Source organism: Podarcis cretensis, assembly GCF_951804945.1.
Source record: "Podarcis cretensis genome assembly, chromosome: 6".
Lineage (NCBI taxonomy): Eukaryota > Metazoa > Chordata > Lepidosauria > Squamata > Lacertidae > Podarcis > Podarcis cretensis.
This window is the reverse complement of record NC_137175.1, coordinates 3045901-3061030: the sequence shown is the minus strand read 5'-3', so window position 1 is coordinate 3061030 and position 15130 is coordinate 3045901. Positions and strand designations below refer to the sequence as shown.

Genomic DNA, 15130 nt, shown 5'->3' with positions numbered 1-15130 from the left:
GCAAAAAGAAATAAAAAACAAACATCACATCAACACACCATTTGTTGGGGGGTTTAAAGAGTAAGGTTACCATAACTTCCGTCATAGAGCTTCAATATGTTGATGACATATTGGAAAATGTTGATCACTTTTCCTACCTGGGCAGTTATTTTTCCACAAGGGCCAACATGGGTGCTGAAATCCAGCATTGCCTGAGTTCTGTGAATGCGGCTTTCTCCCGATTGAAGTGCAGGGTGTTTGAGGACCAGGACATTCGCAGGGAAACCAAAAAGCTCGTTTACAAAGCTATTGTACTACCAACCTTACGGAACACTTGTGAAACATGGACCGCTTATAAACACCATCTACAACTCCCCAAAAGTTTCTATCAACTGTGTCTCCCCAAAATTTTACATATACTTGGGAAGACAGGCGAACTAATATCAGTGTACTGGAAGAAGCAAAGATCACCAGTGTCGAAGCAATGATTCTTCAATGTCAGCTTCGTTGGACTGGTCATGTTCAGATGCCTGATTATCGTCTTCCAAAGCAACTACTCTATTCTGAACTTAAAAATGGAAAGCATAATGCTGGTGGTCAACAAAAGAGGTTAAAAGACTCTCAAGGCAAATCTTTAAAAATGTAGTGTAAACACTGACAATTTGGAAACACTGGCCTGCGAGTGCCCCAATTGGAGAACAGCCTTTACCAAAGGTGTCATGGACTTTGAAGACGCTCAAACTCAGGACGAAAGGGAGAAACATGCTAAGAGGATGGCACGTTCGGCAAACCCTCACCGTGATCAACTCCTGCCTGGAAACCTATGTCCCCACTGTGGAAGGATGTGTGGATCCAGAATTGGCCTCCAGAGTGACTTATGGACTCGCCATTAAGACTGTGTTCATGGAAGACAATCTTACTTAGCTGCGAGGGATCGCCAGAGAAGATGACTCTTAATTGGCTGCCTAGGCCTGGCAGAAGAGAAAAGTTTCCAGCAAGCATTTAAAAGTTGGCAACAGAAGCCAACAACAGAATACCAGCAAAGTGTTCCTCCACAGGACTGGGCCGATGACACTAAAGGCTGTTTTTCCACTGTTGTCAAATAAGCCTCACCAACTGGGGGAGCCGCCTGCCTGGTTTCAGGAGGCAGGAAGTTCCAGACTGTAGTTGCTGCCATGTTTGAAATATAAATCCTGTCAAGTGGAGACTGAGTGGCACTTGTAAAATGTCATTTCTACAGATCAAGGTGGTTGAGTGGGCATATGTGAGGTAAGGTGAACCTTCAAGTAAACGAGTCCCAAGTTGATACGGGTTTTATATACCAATAGTAACACCTTGAATTGTTCCACTTACAGATTGGCAGCCAGTGCAGATCTTTTGAGCAGAGGTGTAATTGTCATTAATTCTACTCATATTGATCCCGAGCAGAACTCCAGTGTATAGTTAGCAGAGTAAAAACTTAAACACGTTGCAGAATTCGCAAAAAAATAGATCAGAGGCAATTAGTATTTAATCCACCAGAGCTTTACTCCTACTGAAGGCAAATGAGCGTAATGGTCACAAATCCAATACATTCAGGACTGGCCCTGTCCATAAGAAATCCAGTTGCAGCAGACTTAACTTAAGTTTACAATAAATTATAGGAAGACTAAAACCTTAACACTATATACAGAACACCACACCAGAAGGAAAAAGAGGTAGAAAAGAGTGAAACCCAGGCTCCTCCTGGCCTTATTATTATAGTCAGCATGACATTGACAGAAAGAGAGAACCAGTTTTAGCCAGCTGTACTCAGCTTCTCTGAAGGAATAACCCAAACATCATGAACCTTCTGCTTGCTTCTTTCACGCAGAGAAGCTTCCAGAAGCCTCTTGGATTAATTAGAATAGGAAAGATCTCTACACATCAGATCAATACTTTCTGTACCAATAAATGCAAACTGACAGTAATTTGCTGACAGGGGTTTCACTCCTCTGAGCAATCACACTGCAGCATTCTGCACAAATTGCACAAGGAGAGCCCCACCTTGCTGTAATCCAGGCCTGGATTCACCAATGCCTGGATTACCATGGTCAAGCTGTCTCCGTCCAGGAATGTCCAGTGTTGCTGTACCAGCTTCATCTGGCGAAAGGCACTCCTTGCCACCGAGATTACCTGAGTCTCCAGTGATGAAGCTGGATCCAGAACTGCTTGCTTGCTTGTTCAGTGGAAGTGCAGGCCTGTCAAGGGCAGACAATTGCCCAACCCTGAGCTGCTTGTTTCTTCCACCAATGTTGATGGGATGATTTTTTTTCTTTTCAGTATCTCTAGATGAAACCTCCTCAAGCGCCTCTTGTTCCACTGAGCCTCAGAGCAAGAATGTACCTGCTGTTCGGGAGAGCCATAGAGCAGCCTCACAGGTAGAATGGGGGCATTTGACTGGGGACTTGTGGGGCAAAGCAGAATGCATCAGGAAGGATAGCAGTGCATATAAACCTTTTAAGTAAAAGAAGAAGTAAAAATAAAAGAAGGGCTCAACAGAGCTCTGGTGGGGTAGAAGGAGAAACCTGCAGCTGCCCAGGTTGACCTGCTGTGGCAGTTCTTCAGCAAAAGTCTCTCCTTCAGTGGCTGCTATCCTCGATGGCTGAGTTCTGCCTCCACAATTGGAGGCAGAGTGCTTCTGAACACCAGTTGTTGGGATTCACAAGTAGGGAGAGTGCCCTTGCAAGATTGGGCAGGCAGACTAGAATTGCTGCATAGAAGGGCCACATAAATCACCTACTCCAGGTAGGTACCTGTCCAGATTTTTGCTGAAGGAATCCAATTATGTAGATTTGGCAATTCGTCCAAGTATATCCCTCCCCTCCCATCACTTACTGACTTGGCCAAATTAGTTCAAAAAGGAGTGTCGCTTGGCTCTTTAGGAATGAAACACAATAGGAAGTTCATACGCTTCAGGTTACAGACTCCGCTAACCCAGAAATAGTGCTTCAGGTTAAGAACTTTGTTTCAGGATGAGAACAAAAATTGTGCTCCGGCGGTGGGGCAGCAGCAGGAGGCCCCATTAGCTAAAGTGGTGCTTCAGGTTAAGAACAGTTTCAGGTTAAGAACGGACCTCTGGAACGAATTAAGTACTTAACCCAAGGTACCACTGTAGGTGTGTTTTGGATTGAAGCAGAGTCACTGTGATTGGGGAATTCAACTTTGAATTCGCTTACCCAGGTACACTACCTTAGGGCTTAACCAGCAGTTAGACTCTTTACTTGCTTCCTGACTTGTTTTGCCTCTAGCCTTTAATATAAACCTTCCTTTCTAAATACATAAATTTGCCTTTTGCCTTGTCCTCAGTGAATATTGCAGATATTTGTGCTATGAATATGCCTTAGAATCTTAAGAGTTGAAGGGAGACATTGCAGGCCACATGGACTGATCTCTTCCCGGCTCAGTGCAGGAACTCTGGAGCTGAACAGCCCCAAGAGGTGGGGGCCTCCAGTAAGGAAGGGAGGGGTGTCATTGCCAAGCCTGTTGCTTTAGCCTAAACTAGGGGTCAGCAAAGTTTTTCAGCAGGGGGCCAGTCCACTGTCCCTCAGACCTTGTAGGGGGCCGGGCTATATTTTTTGGGGGGGGAATGAATGAATTCCTATGCCCCGCAAATAACCCAGAGATGCATTTTAAATGTAAAAACACCAGGCAGACCCCACAAATAACCCAGAGATGCATTTTAAATAAAACGACACATTCTATTCATGTAAAAACACACTGCTTCCTGGACCATCCATGGGCTGGATTAAGAAGGCGATTGGGCCGGATCCGGCCCCCAGGCCTTAGTTTGCCTAGGTAAAAGGTAAAGGTACCCCTGCCCGTACGGGCCAGTCTTGACAGACTCTGGGGTTGTGCGCCCATCTCACTTAAAAGGCCAGGGGCCAGCGCTGTCCGGAGACACTTCCGGGTCACGTGGCCAGCGTGACATCGCTGCTCTGGCCAGAGCCAGAGCCAGAGCCGCACACGGAAACACCGTTTACCTTCCCGCTGGTAAGCGGTCCCTATTTATCTACTTGCACCTGGAGGTGCTTTCGAACTGCTAGGTTGGCAGGCGCTGGGACCGAGCAGCGGGAGCGCACCCCGTCGCAGGGATTCGAACCGCCGACCTTTCGATCGGCAAGTCCTAGGCGCTGAGGCTTTAACCCACAGCGCCACCTGCGTCCCTTAGTTTGCCTACCCATGGCCTAAACTGATATTTCCTCACCAGCGCTGTCTTTCTTTTGGTCTTTTCTGGGATACAGGCAAGCAAACAGAAGAAAAAGACAGGAGTGATGCTTCCTCGTGTAGTTTTGACTCCTCTGAAAGTAAATGGTGCTCATATGGAAACTTCTTCAGGTGAGCCAACTCCCCACCCCCATTGACTTTGCACATCTACATGAGCTCTCCAGTACCAAACTCCTATCTGTCACCTCTCACAAGAGCTTCCGAGTGCCATGCACAACAGAGATTCTTTGGCACTTTTTAGGTCTGCTAGGGCTCTGTGCTACACATTGTACCCTGTTCCGAATACAGCTCACTGGGAAATTGGTTTAAAGTGTCTCCTAGGCTTTGAGTTCCATCCCTGGCTTCATTTAACACTATTCTTTTAACAGAAGAGAAGAAAGCAATAGCTGCAGCAGCCACCACCCGGCCTCTGCAGTTGTAGATATTTGTAGGGCCTCAGCGTGAGTAGCCTTTGTTCAGATCCTTGTTCATGGAACATTCTTGGGTTGTTGTTTTTTAGTAGATCATTTTTATTAAATTTGCAAGAATATAGAAATACAAAAAATCCACAAAAATGAGATGGCAAAAAGATGGTTAGCAGATTAAAATCTTGTACCTTCATCTGCCTCATAGCATTGTTGCATGGAAAAATTAGAGACATTTCTACTCTAAAATAATAATATTTTTTATTTATTAAATTTATATACTACCTTTCATCCAAGGATTACTGGAGTGATTTGCATTATAAAAACCATCAATATTACCATCATCAAACCCTCCTAATCATTTACGTGGTGCTTACACTATATATGTAAAAAGAAAAGAATGAGAAGCTCTCTCAGCAGGCTTAGAGGCTGAAGACAGACAGGAAGGGAAATAATTGTTGCCAAGCATAATGACAGGAGTAAAGGGGGCTTTGAAACCAGAGGGGACTGGGTGGGGCTGCTCCTTTCCTGTTCAGCTGCCTATCCCTTTCTGCGCTTATTCTCACTTCCTGCCTCCACCCCCCCCCAAAAAAAAACCAAGATAATGGGAGCTGGAATAAATTGTGCAAACTGAGTACTGTAATGTCAAGATTTGGGTTTCTGTAGCGTAGCATTTGCTCACCTGACCATACCCTTACCTGTCTGAGCCATAGCTGCTTACCTTGGTGGAGGTTGTGTTTAATAATAATAAGGTCCAGTGAGGAATGTGGGGAGTGTTAACGTTGTCTTGTGGGGTGCTCCTTGCTCACTGGTTTCAGGGTTCACAGGGAGACAAGTTGGTGGCGAGAGCAGCAGCAGCAGCAGCAGCAGTTCTTCTGCCCTGAGTGGCAACACTGCTATACGCAGCAGGACAGAAATCAGCAGGGACCCTCCACAGCTGATCCGAGGATTCCGGAAACCCACAAGTGGTAGGTGCAGTCTGTTGTCTGTATCTAGATTTCTTGCTTCAAACAGAAAGAGCCCAGGGCTTTTATAGGCAAGTCCAGGCATTCAGGTTTGCCTTGGAAGTCCTGCTTTTTGTACCATCACCTTAGACCAGCACCTTTATTTCTATAGGCTTTTAATGTGTAGTTTTGCTGGGACATTAAACTGATTTTTGGAATTTGCTGTCTTTAGATGGCAATGTGCTGAATTTATATTTTTGTAATTGATGATAAATGGCTTTTGGTGTTGTTCATTGCATTGCCCTGTGGGCAGAACAATATAGAGCATTGCATAATTTTAACCTTCCTCTATACCCCTGTGAGTAAACAAACTCCATACAAATCCTCAAGGAGCAGGAACGAAGAGAATCAGTTACTTGTACAGGACTATATTTAAAGTTTCTGATAGAATCTTAAATTTTCTGACTGGGGATAAAATGGCTGTTCACTTTTCTCTGTCCAGACAATTAAAATCATTCGTAAAGCATACTTGGTTTGTGTCTCTTCTACCACCACCGCATGAGCTGATGGTGTTTTCCTGTGGTCGTTTTTTAAATGACTGGAGGTGGGTGCTCCTGTTGGTCCCTGAAGTATAGAGCTGGGGAGTTGCTCACTGACTGAAGCAAGCAGCCCCAGGCCAGTTCTCTCTACTTTGGGGGCCTGTCATTTTGCTTGGGGGTAGTTGCTACATCCACACATCTGCCCAGACACACTCCAGCTGTTTTCCTCCTGGAGCAGAAAGCTCTTGAGGCAGGAGGCCGCAGTGGTTTCAAAGTGGCTCCATTGTGCTTGGCATTCAGGTGATGCCAAGGTCTTTTGAAAGACCTAATTGTTCAAGCTGCCTGTATCGGCCTGTGCTGCTGTCTGTTGATTTGTGGAAACCTGCTTGGAAGCGCCTTCTGTGTTTTGGAGGGCTACAGCTACCGGGTTGCGGGCAGGGCCTCTTGCATGTAGACTGTGTAAATATCCCTGGTTTTATGAGACTCTTCGGCAACTGCAGGACAAATGAAGAGGAACCGAGGCGATGATATAGACTTTGAGACGCCTGGCTCCATTCTCGTCAACACAAACCTGCGAGCGCTGATAAATTCCAGGACCTTCAATGTTTTGCCCCTGCACTTCCAGCAGCAGCTGCTTCTCCTTCTCCCTGAAGTGGACAGGCAGGTACGGATCCCCACCAGCCACGTCTTGCCCCTCTGTTCTGCGACACTTGTGCATGCTTCTCATCTGCTGTGGCTTGTTTCCTTTTAGGCCGGGACGGATGGGCTGATGCGGCTTAGTGGGAGCGCTCTGAATAACGAGTTCTTCACCCATGCAGCCCAGAGCTGGAGAGAGAGACTGGCTGATGGTAGGTGCCTGGGGTGGAGCGGCTGCTTTGGTAGAGGCCAGCCAGTGCAGAATACACTTAAAGTCAAACTCCCCGGATCCTGCTTTGTGGTGGTGCAAGTCACTCTGCGCCTCTTGATTTATGAGGTGGCAGGAGCACAGGCACCCAAAGAACCTTAACAGAAACATTGGCGGCTTTTTCCCAGTGTCAGCATCCATCTTCTTCGCTGACCTTCCACCTTGCAGACAGATTCAGTAAAATTTAATTCTGTCTGCTTTAGCAGCAAAGCCTGTTGGAGTGCGAGGCCTCAGGTGCCTCCTGCTCTCCTCAGTTGTGTAAGGTGACTTGGAAAAAAATCTGTAGGAAGCTTCTGGTGGATTATGAGGCATCGGTGGTGATAGCTCTGTATTTTCAGGGCAGATCATCAATTTGGCTCTTAAGTATTTTGAATGATCTGCATGGCTCAGAAGTACAGTGGTACCTCAGTTTTTGAATGCCTCGGAAGTCGAACGTTTCGGTTTTCAAACTCTGAAAACTCGGAAGTATCCATTTTTTGAACATGCCTTGGAAGTCAAATGGCTTCCGCTGAGTCCCCCCCCCCCCCCCAATTTTCTCTACTGAGTTTGCCAACCGCCCTTTGTGCCTCGGTTTTCAAATGTTTCGGAAGTCAAACTGTCTTCTGGAATGGATTACGTTCGAAAACCGGGGTACCATTGTACTTCCACCTCCTAGGCCAGAAAGCCAGTCTAAAATCAGAGACTCATGCAATTGTTTTTATGAATTTATTTTTAGCCAACTTGATCACTGTATACTTTTAGTGAAAAGGCAGGGTTATATACGATCCTTTCAGCTCTGAGTCTGTATTAAAAGATTAAAGATCCTCATCTTGCTGAATCCCTGGAGGGAGAAATCTCTAAAGAGGAAGGCAGCCAAAATACTTTTAGGTTTCCTTTTATCTCCCTTTCAAAGATAACAGCTTTTGGCACCAACTTGGATTCTAAGAAACCGGTGTGTCTGCCATGGAGCCAGTTTGTTGCAAACGATTCTGGGCTTTGTTCTAACCTAGGGCACCCTCTTTGGCATTGACATTGTCCTCATGCAGACTTTAGTAGGTGCTTCGGATCTTGCCCAGGCTGTCCTCTAGCTATACATTGCAGGGGACAATTAGTTGTGTGGTGAACAAGCTGCGTTTGGGGGGAACCTTGTTCACCATACTTGTTTCTTCATTGAGGAACCCCTGAAATGCTGGGGGGAACTCCAAGGTTCCCTGGATCATGGCTCCTCTATTGCTCTGAAGCATTCAGTTGCATCCAGCAGGGCTTATTCCCCTTGCTCTCCTTTTCTCATCCACCCTCTGGAGCAGATCTTGAAGATGCATGAGGGACTGCAGGTGAGAGGAAAGGGGAGATCTGCTGCGAAAGTGGAATGGCAGCATTTAAGACAGTTAGAAGAACTCTGTCAGTTAAAGAAAAAGTTGTTCATATGTAATTAACGTAAGACTTCAAAGAACATGCAAAGCATTCAGCAAAGCTTCCCCACGTTGATTGGTTTTTAAAAATGATTTTGCCCCAATTAATGCTGTCCCTTTGGCACCAAGGCCGAGTCCCCCTGAGATCATTACAGCTCACCTGACAAGAGCGCAAAAGTATAGTCTCTTCTGCCCTGGACTTAACCCTGCCATGCACTTGCCTGATGCGACATTTGTTGAGTTGGGATACTAGCACCTGCTGCTTCCAGCTTCTCATTGTTGGCTTTTTTGCAGGGGAGTTCACTCATGAAATGCAGGTTCGCATAAGACAAGAAATGGAGAAGGAAAAGAAAACAGAGCAGTGGAAGGAGAGGTTTTTTGAGGACTACTATGGGCAAAAGTAAGTGGGTGTTTTTATTGAATATCTTTTAAAAACAAAACCACAAACTAACTTCACCTGTTTCTGTGCCATCGTTTGTGGGGGTAGGGAGTGTAGTGTTGCAAGGGGGCCTGCAGAGGTTTATCTCTCTCAGGGAGGCCACAGTTCACCATCTCTACCTCCAACCTTTTAATTTTTAAAATGAATTTTTACAGGTGATATCCAGCCAAGTCATACTTGGAATAGACTAATCTAATTTAATTTAATTGACCCAAGTTCCTAATGCTGGCTATCACCCTAGGTCTTTCAATTTGCAAGGGCAATTAAAGTTCTGGCAAATGAATATGAAGGCAATGGGTTGACCTAGCAAGAATTTGCACTTTTTAAAAATGCTGTAGAAATTTAACGCAGAATTGCTTTATAATGTACAACAACCTAAGCTTATCCTGAGGTGCCCCAGTTGATCTTGGCTACTGGCTCAGGCAAGGTGTCAAGTTCCAGTAGAATCAGAATAATACCATTAACTAATTTGGGGTTCCTTTCACTTCCTGCCTTGTGTCCCTGACCTACAGGCTGGGCTTGACTATTGAGATGCCTCAGCAAGAAAAAGGAGCTCCAGTTAACAGAGAGACCAGGGCTTCCTCAGCCTCCCAAGAGGAACCTCCAAGGGTGAAGCGTGGCCCTGTCACCCGGCAGCAAGACGGACACCTGAAGAAGCGTGCCCTCCGGTGCAGAACCCGGGAGAGCCTGAGCAAACTCGGCGAGGCAGAGCACGTGGAGGCGGCCAAAGAGGCACCATCCCCGGAGCCGAAGTCCCCCAGTCAGAGGGACGCGAAGCCGGAAGTGGACTTGTGTGAAAGGAGCCGGGTGTCTCCGAAATCGGAGATTTCGCCTGAGGCGACCAGGATCCAGAGCAAGGTAGAAGATGCGATGCCGGCGGCCGCGGTGTTGGGCAGAATCCCCAGCCTGTCCCAGGAGCCCCAAGACCAGGAGTCCAAGGAGCAGAAGAGGAAGTGCTTTGAGCAGGCTGCCTCTGCCTCCTTCCCCGAGAAGAAGCCCCGGCTTGAAGATCGTCAGTCCTTTCGTAACACAATTGAAAGTGTTCACCCAGAAAAGCCACAGCCCACCAAAGAGGAACCCAAAGTCCCACCCATCCGGGTAAGTAACAGCCTCGCCCCAGGTCGTTCAGGCCTTTGGGGACCAGGGCTAGAGCGACCTGGAGCAGCCTGTGTTTGATAGTCTCCTTCTCTCTCTCCCTCTGGGCATGGGTGGGGAAGGAAGGCAAGCAAGCAGGTAGGTGGATGAGCTTGGAAAAGCCTTCCCTCCCTCAGAAAGCAAGCTTATCCTCTCTTCTGTTTGCTCGTCTGTAAATGGAGGGGTTTCTCTTGCAGTTACTTCCAACAAAGCCTTTTGCTTGGTTCAGTATAGCTTAAATGCACCCACGCCATTAACAGCTTTGGGCACTGCCCCCCCTCTTAACTTGGTCCCGCTTGGACAACTTTGGTGAGCCTCTCCCATGCCCTCCGCCCCAGTCCCATTTGGGTCAGTTCCTAGAGCTTCACTCTTAGCAGAGCTTCACCTTCTGGGTGAGAAAAGGTCTGAGTTGGAAGGTTTTTCCTGGGCATACAGATTTTTTATAGAAGTGTTTTATTTGCTGCCTGCCCAGAGCTCAAGGTTCTTGCAAAAACAATGAAAAGCATTAAAAGACAGTACAACAAAAACCCAACTAGCTTATCAGATACTCCTTCTTCCTAGGACTCTGGTAATGAATGCCTTTACCTGACTTCATTCCCAGAAATCTTTTGAGAATAACAGTTGAAATGATGTGCTTGCAAGTTTTCTGGAGCCCCATCGAGGGCTCCTGTGCAGTAATTCTAAAGCACACATATCCAAGCACCAGTGCATTGTGTAAAACTGCTATTGTTTTTGTCTGCTTCTTTTACAGATTCAACTTTCCCGCATCAAACCCCCCTGGGTGGTTAAAGGTCAGCCAGCCTACCAGATATGTCCTAGGATTATCCCCAATACAGAACCCTCCGGCCAGGACAGAAACGGGGACTCAGCCTCTGCTGACTTTAAGGCCTGTGCTGTGCAAGGCAGGATCCAGCGAGAGGCTGCTTCTCCTGCCACCGCCATTGGAGGTGGGGGTGGGCCGGGAGGAGGTGGAAGGAACACGGATGAAGGCGGTGGTGGTGGTGGCGGCAGCGGCAGCGGCTGCAGGATCCGGCAGCCCGGTCACCGCCCCAAATACTGGCGATCGAAGAGAACTCGTGGGAAGTGCAGGTCAGATTTACAGCGAGCACAGCTACTGTCGTTTTCACACCTAGAAGAGGAGACCGGCTTTGAGCTGGCCAAAGCAGACTCTTGCGTGCAAAAGGCCTCTTCCCCACAGGCAGAGGGAGATTTTGCATTTGGGCAGGCCTCCGGCCTGACTTCACTTCGGTCTGAAGGTGCTACCCAGCTTGCAGAAGCTTCCGGGGGCAGCTGCTTGGGAGGCGCTGTGGCTGAGCCGTCCCTTGGTCACCTAGCCACGGAGACGCCAGTGGGCAGCTCTGGGCAGCTCCCAAGTGATATAAGTAGTGAACCGTCTGCAGGCGCTGCTTCCCAAGAGGGACGTGGTAGGAAGGAGGGAAGTGAATTTTCTCCAAGCAGCAAACAAAGCCGTTCTCCAGTGGCTCTCTTCAAAGGCGCAAGTAGAACGGAAGGGCATGAGCATGGCCACTGTTCCCCTCCGAATTGTGCCTCTATTCTGAAAGAAACCACCTTTGGTACTTCTAGCCGTACCGTTGGCCTGGAGAGCAAACTAGAAAAGGGGCCAGATATGACATCTGGCCCAAACATAGAGGAGCATATCCCCAATCCAGAGAACTCCAGCATTGTCGGGACAGAGGAACTCTCCTCACAGTTCCACATGTCCCCAAGCCAGCTGGCCCCACAGCGGCACGGAAGAGAAACGCCAGGCGGGCTATGCAACACCAGCAAGGATGAAGTTTCTCTGTCGAAGCCATTGCTGCTGTCTGAAGGCCTTCCCCCGTGGGAGGTGTTGCTGAGGACAGGAGTGGAGACAGACGGACAGCAGGCGAAGGCCAAACCAAGCACCAGCCCCTCCAGTGATGAAACCAGGAGCATTCTAAGCGAGACAACGGAGACGGCATCCGACTTGGAAGCTGACTTGACGGATGAGAGCGCAGAGTTGGGGCAAGACTACAGCAAAGCTACCGAGAAAGGAGCTGATCCTGACAGGGGCCACCAGGAGGAACATAACAGGATCAAATTAGAAAGTTTGGTTAGAACTGACACTTCCTTGTGCAGGGAGGGCTTGCCGTCAGAAGCAGGGACCACCAACATCTGTCAACTGCAGGCATCTCGTCTGCAGGAAGCCTGTGAATCTTCCCTCCATGTTGATGCAGAAGGCCAGGAAAGACCTCTGGTGGTGGAGACCCCCAAGCCTCTATCTGTAGAAGCAAGCAACCCTCTGGTGGTTCAGTTGCTCAAGGGAAGACCGCCTCTCAAAACAGTTCTGAACAAAGTTTGTTCTTTCCCTATGGAGACCAAGTGCAAGAGTTCCCTTTCCCAAAAGCCATGTGGGAATGAGGGGCTGGACACAAGTAGCGAAGTCGGCAATGGATACTGTGCACCAAGGTTTCTGAGGGACTTCCCCAAGAGGCAGTGCACTTCTGGCCCAACACCTTTGCCTGTGGAGAGGGTAGAGAAGGAACCCGAGAAAAGCTCAGACTCTCCAGATCGAGCAGTGGGTACTTCCCAGAAACCTGATAAGCTGGGCCTGGGAGGAGCAACGTTCTCCTCCTGCACTTACAACAATAGAAAAGATTCCTCTGCCGCTGTCCCTGCAGAATCTCTTGCCCCTGGGAGCCCAGAAGAGAAGCTGAAAGCGACCGGCACAACCTCTCTGGGTCCAGATCAACCGAGAGGAGGAGCTCTTGGGAAGAAAGTCTTTGGTTCTGGCTTTCCCTGCAGTGCAGCTGCCAGAGCCCAGCACCCCAGAGTCCTGGAACCCTCTCCCATCCTGGGCATGCTTTCACACAGTAAGCTGCTACCGCCCCCCAAGAGTGCCACGCCTGGACACGGCGTGCAAGTCACAACAAGGGAAGACTGGCCTCCGAAGCAGCGTGCGCACGTTGGAGGAGGTGGTGGCAGAGGAGTGGAGAACAAGAAGGTCCTGCCAGGCTCTGGCCCAGCCAAGAGGAACGTGGAGAAGAGGAAGGAGGCCCCTCCAAGCCCTGTGGAGCTGATGGAGCACCTGCAAAGCAGCCCTCGTGTTGGGAACTTGCCCTTTTTCAAGTGGCCAAGGGAACTGGGGAAGGGACTTGCCCAACCCCTGGAGCCTTCCTCCATCCCTTCCCAGCTCAACATCAAGCAGGCCTTTTACGGGAAGCTTTCAAAGCTGCAGCTGAATTCTGCCGGCTTCAATTACGCCTCCAGCGTGCCAGGCTTCCCCAGGAGCCTTGCAGGAAGCATGATGCAGCTAAGCCACAAAGCGAACTTTGCCACGTCCCGTGGCATGTCCCTCTCTGCACAGATGTTTGCCGATAGCGGCAGCATGGAGGAGATTTCACTCAAGTGTTCATGCAGCCTTAAAGCCATGATCATGTGCAAAGGCTGTGGGGCGTTTTGTCACGATGACTGCATTGGCCCCTCCAAGCTTTGTGTGTTGTGCCTTGTGGTAAGATGATGAATTACGGCCCTGGAAAAGGGATTTGGGGGGGTGGGAGCTGTATATTTCGTGTGTCTGTTTTGATAACGAGGATTCTGGAATCTGTACACAAAATATTCTGGTCATAATAGAGGCAATGTTAGCACTGTATATTTGATTTTCCTGCTAGGATTGGACCATCCCATTTCTGAGGGGTTCCCTGCCCCCACCCACAAGAATTGCTGAACATTCTGCTTGCTTAATGCCTTCCTTGGCACTAGTGATTTGTGTTCCTTGAGCCCTTTGAGGAGGGAGGTTTGCTCCATGGGAACTGGAGCCAGCACCATCCTTTTTTCTTTCTTTCTTTCTTAGCGGCTGGGTTAAGTAGACCCCTCTTGGCAGGGGTCTACAGAATTCAGTCTTCCATTCTCCCTTCCTGCAATCTTCCCGGCTTGGGTTGGGGGGTGGGGAGAGGTGGTTGTTTTTCTAGATCCTTCCACTTAGAGAGAGCAGGAAATAAATGGTTGTGGGCTTCAGGGCTGGACTGCAGGACGAGGGTCACCACCGAGATGGTGAGTGTGGCGTCATCTTCCGTATTGGAGGGGCCTAGCTGTGTGCAGCTGTGTCAGGGCAGAGGCTTCGGCTGCCATTGTCTTCTGTCGCAGGCAGCCTCTGCGCCAGAGGAATTGTAACCACCAAGGGGCAGTGGCGCTGGGTGTGACCTTTTTATTTTCTAAGCAGAAATTTTTAAACTTTTTGTTCTTGGGTGTAAAAAGTGAAATGTTTGGCTCCTATATGTACCCTCTATGCATCTGTTGGATCATGTATTTATATGTTGTACACAGTACTGGGCAATTCTGTAAATTGATGTTATGTACATAAAAGGGTTTTTTAAAATTCATTTATTTTTCAGGCTGCAGCAGTATTGCATTAAAGTGGTGTCGGTTACTAATTGCTGTCTATAATCGGAGCTGCTGTGTTCTGTCCTGCCTCATGCCTGCAACGGCCTCTCCTGCTCTTTGAGCGAGAGATGCAGCGTTTGTTTCAGGTCTCGCTCAGCTGCTCTGGCTCCGAAGTTGTGCTTCTCACTGCCCCTCTTGCAACTCTAGAGGGAGCTGGAGGCAAGCGCTCAGGTGGCACGTTTAGCTGGTGGGAGCAGGCAAGCCAGCGCGCCTCTCCTTGGGGTGCCCTGCGTTGGCTGCAGCGGGCTTCCCTCTTGAGGGGCGAGGGAGGAAGCAAAAGACTCCATTTTCATTAGAGCAAATGGATAGCGAAGGTCAGTCATCTTCCTCTTCTCCTTTAGCTCCTACCTACCTCTTCCTTGACCGGACTCCTCTTTTTCATTAATTGTAGCCCTCCCCGCTCAAAAGCTATAGAAGTGTAAAACCTGGACCTCGTTTTCCAGAAAGGTTTACTCTTAAATCAATGTAGCAGCTTTTTAGTTGGAAACATGGAGATGAGAGAGCTTAAAAGAATTGCGGTATTAAAGGCAACTAAGCTGATGGTCTAAAACCTGCTTACCAAAGATGGGGGGGCAGAGTTGGGGCCCCTCACTCTGCACCCCCTCGGGGCCACTGTAGTGTACAGACTGATGCTGGTCTGGTGGGGAGGGGGAGTCCTCTCTGATGACCCCTGGTGTTGTATGTCCCTTGTGGTATTGGAAAAAAAATAAACATTTTGAAAAAGCAAAC

General features: G+C 48.5%; 1 protein-coding gene across 2 annotated transcripts in view; it reads left to right on the top strand.

Moving 5' to 3' along the window:
- Positions 1 to 15129, top strand: part of ASXL1 (ASXL transcriptional regulator 1) — a 31923-nt gene extending 16794 nt beyond the window's left edge. Inside the window, exons 5-12 of one of the 2 annotated variants that reach the window (XM_079978871.1) lie at positions 2281 to 2378; positions 4242 to 4335; positions 5456 to 5596; positions 6612 to 6775; positions 6863 to 6959; positions 8701 to 8806; positions 9358 to 9943; positions 10731 to 15129. In XM_079978871.1, coding sequence (XP_079834997.1) covers positions 2281 to 2378; positions 4242 to 4335; positions 5456 to 5596; positions 6612 to 6775; positions 6863 to 6959; positions 8701 to 8806; positions 9358 to 9943; positions 10731 to 13478 — 4034 coding nt within the window. In that variant the 3' untranslated portion in view covers positions 13479 to 15129. Of the gene's footprint in view, positions 1 to 2280; positions 2379 to 4241; positions 4336 to 5446; positions 5597 to 6611; positions 6776 to 6862; positions 6960 to 8700; positions 8807 to 9357; positions 9944 to 10730 lie in introns of both variants that reach the window. The other variant, XM_079978870.1, reaches the window with a different exon arrangement.
- The last annotated feature ends 1 nt before the right edge of the window (position 15130 follows it).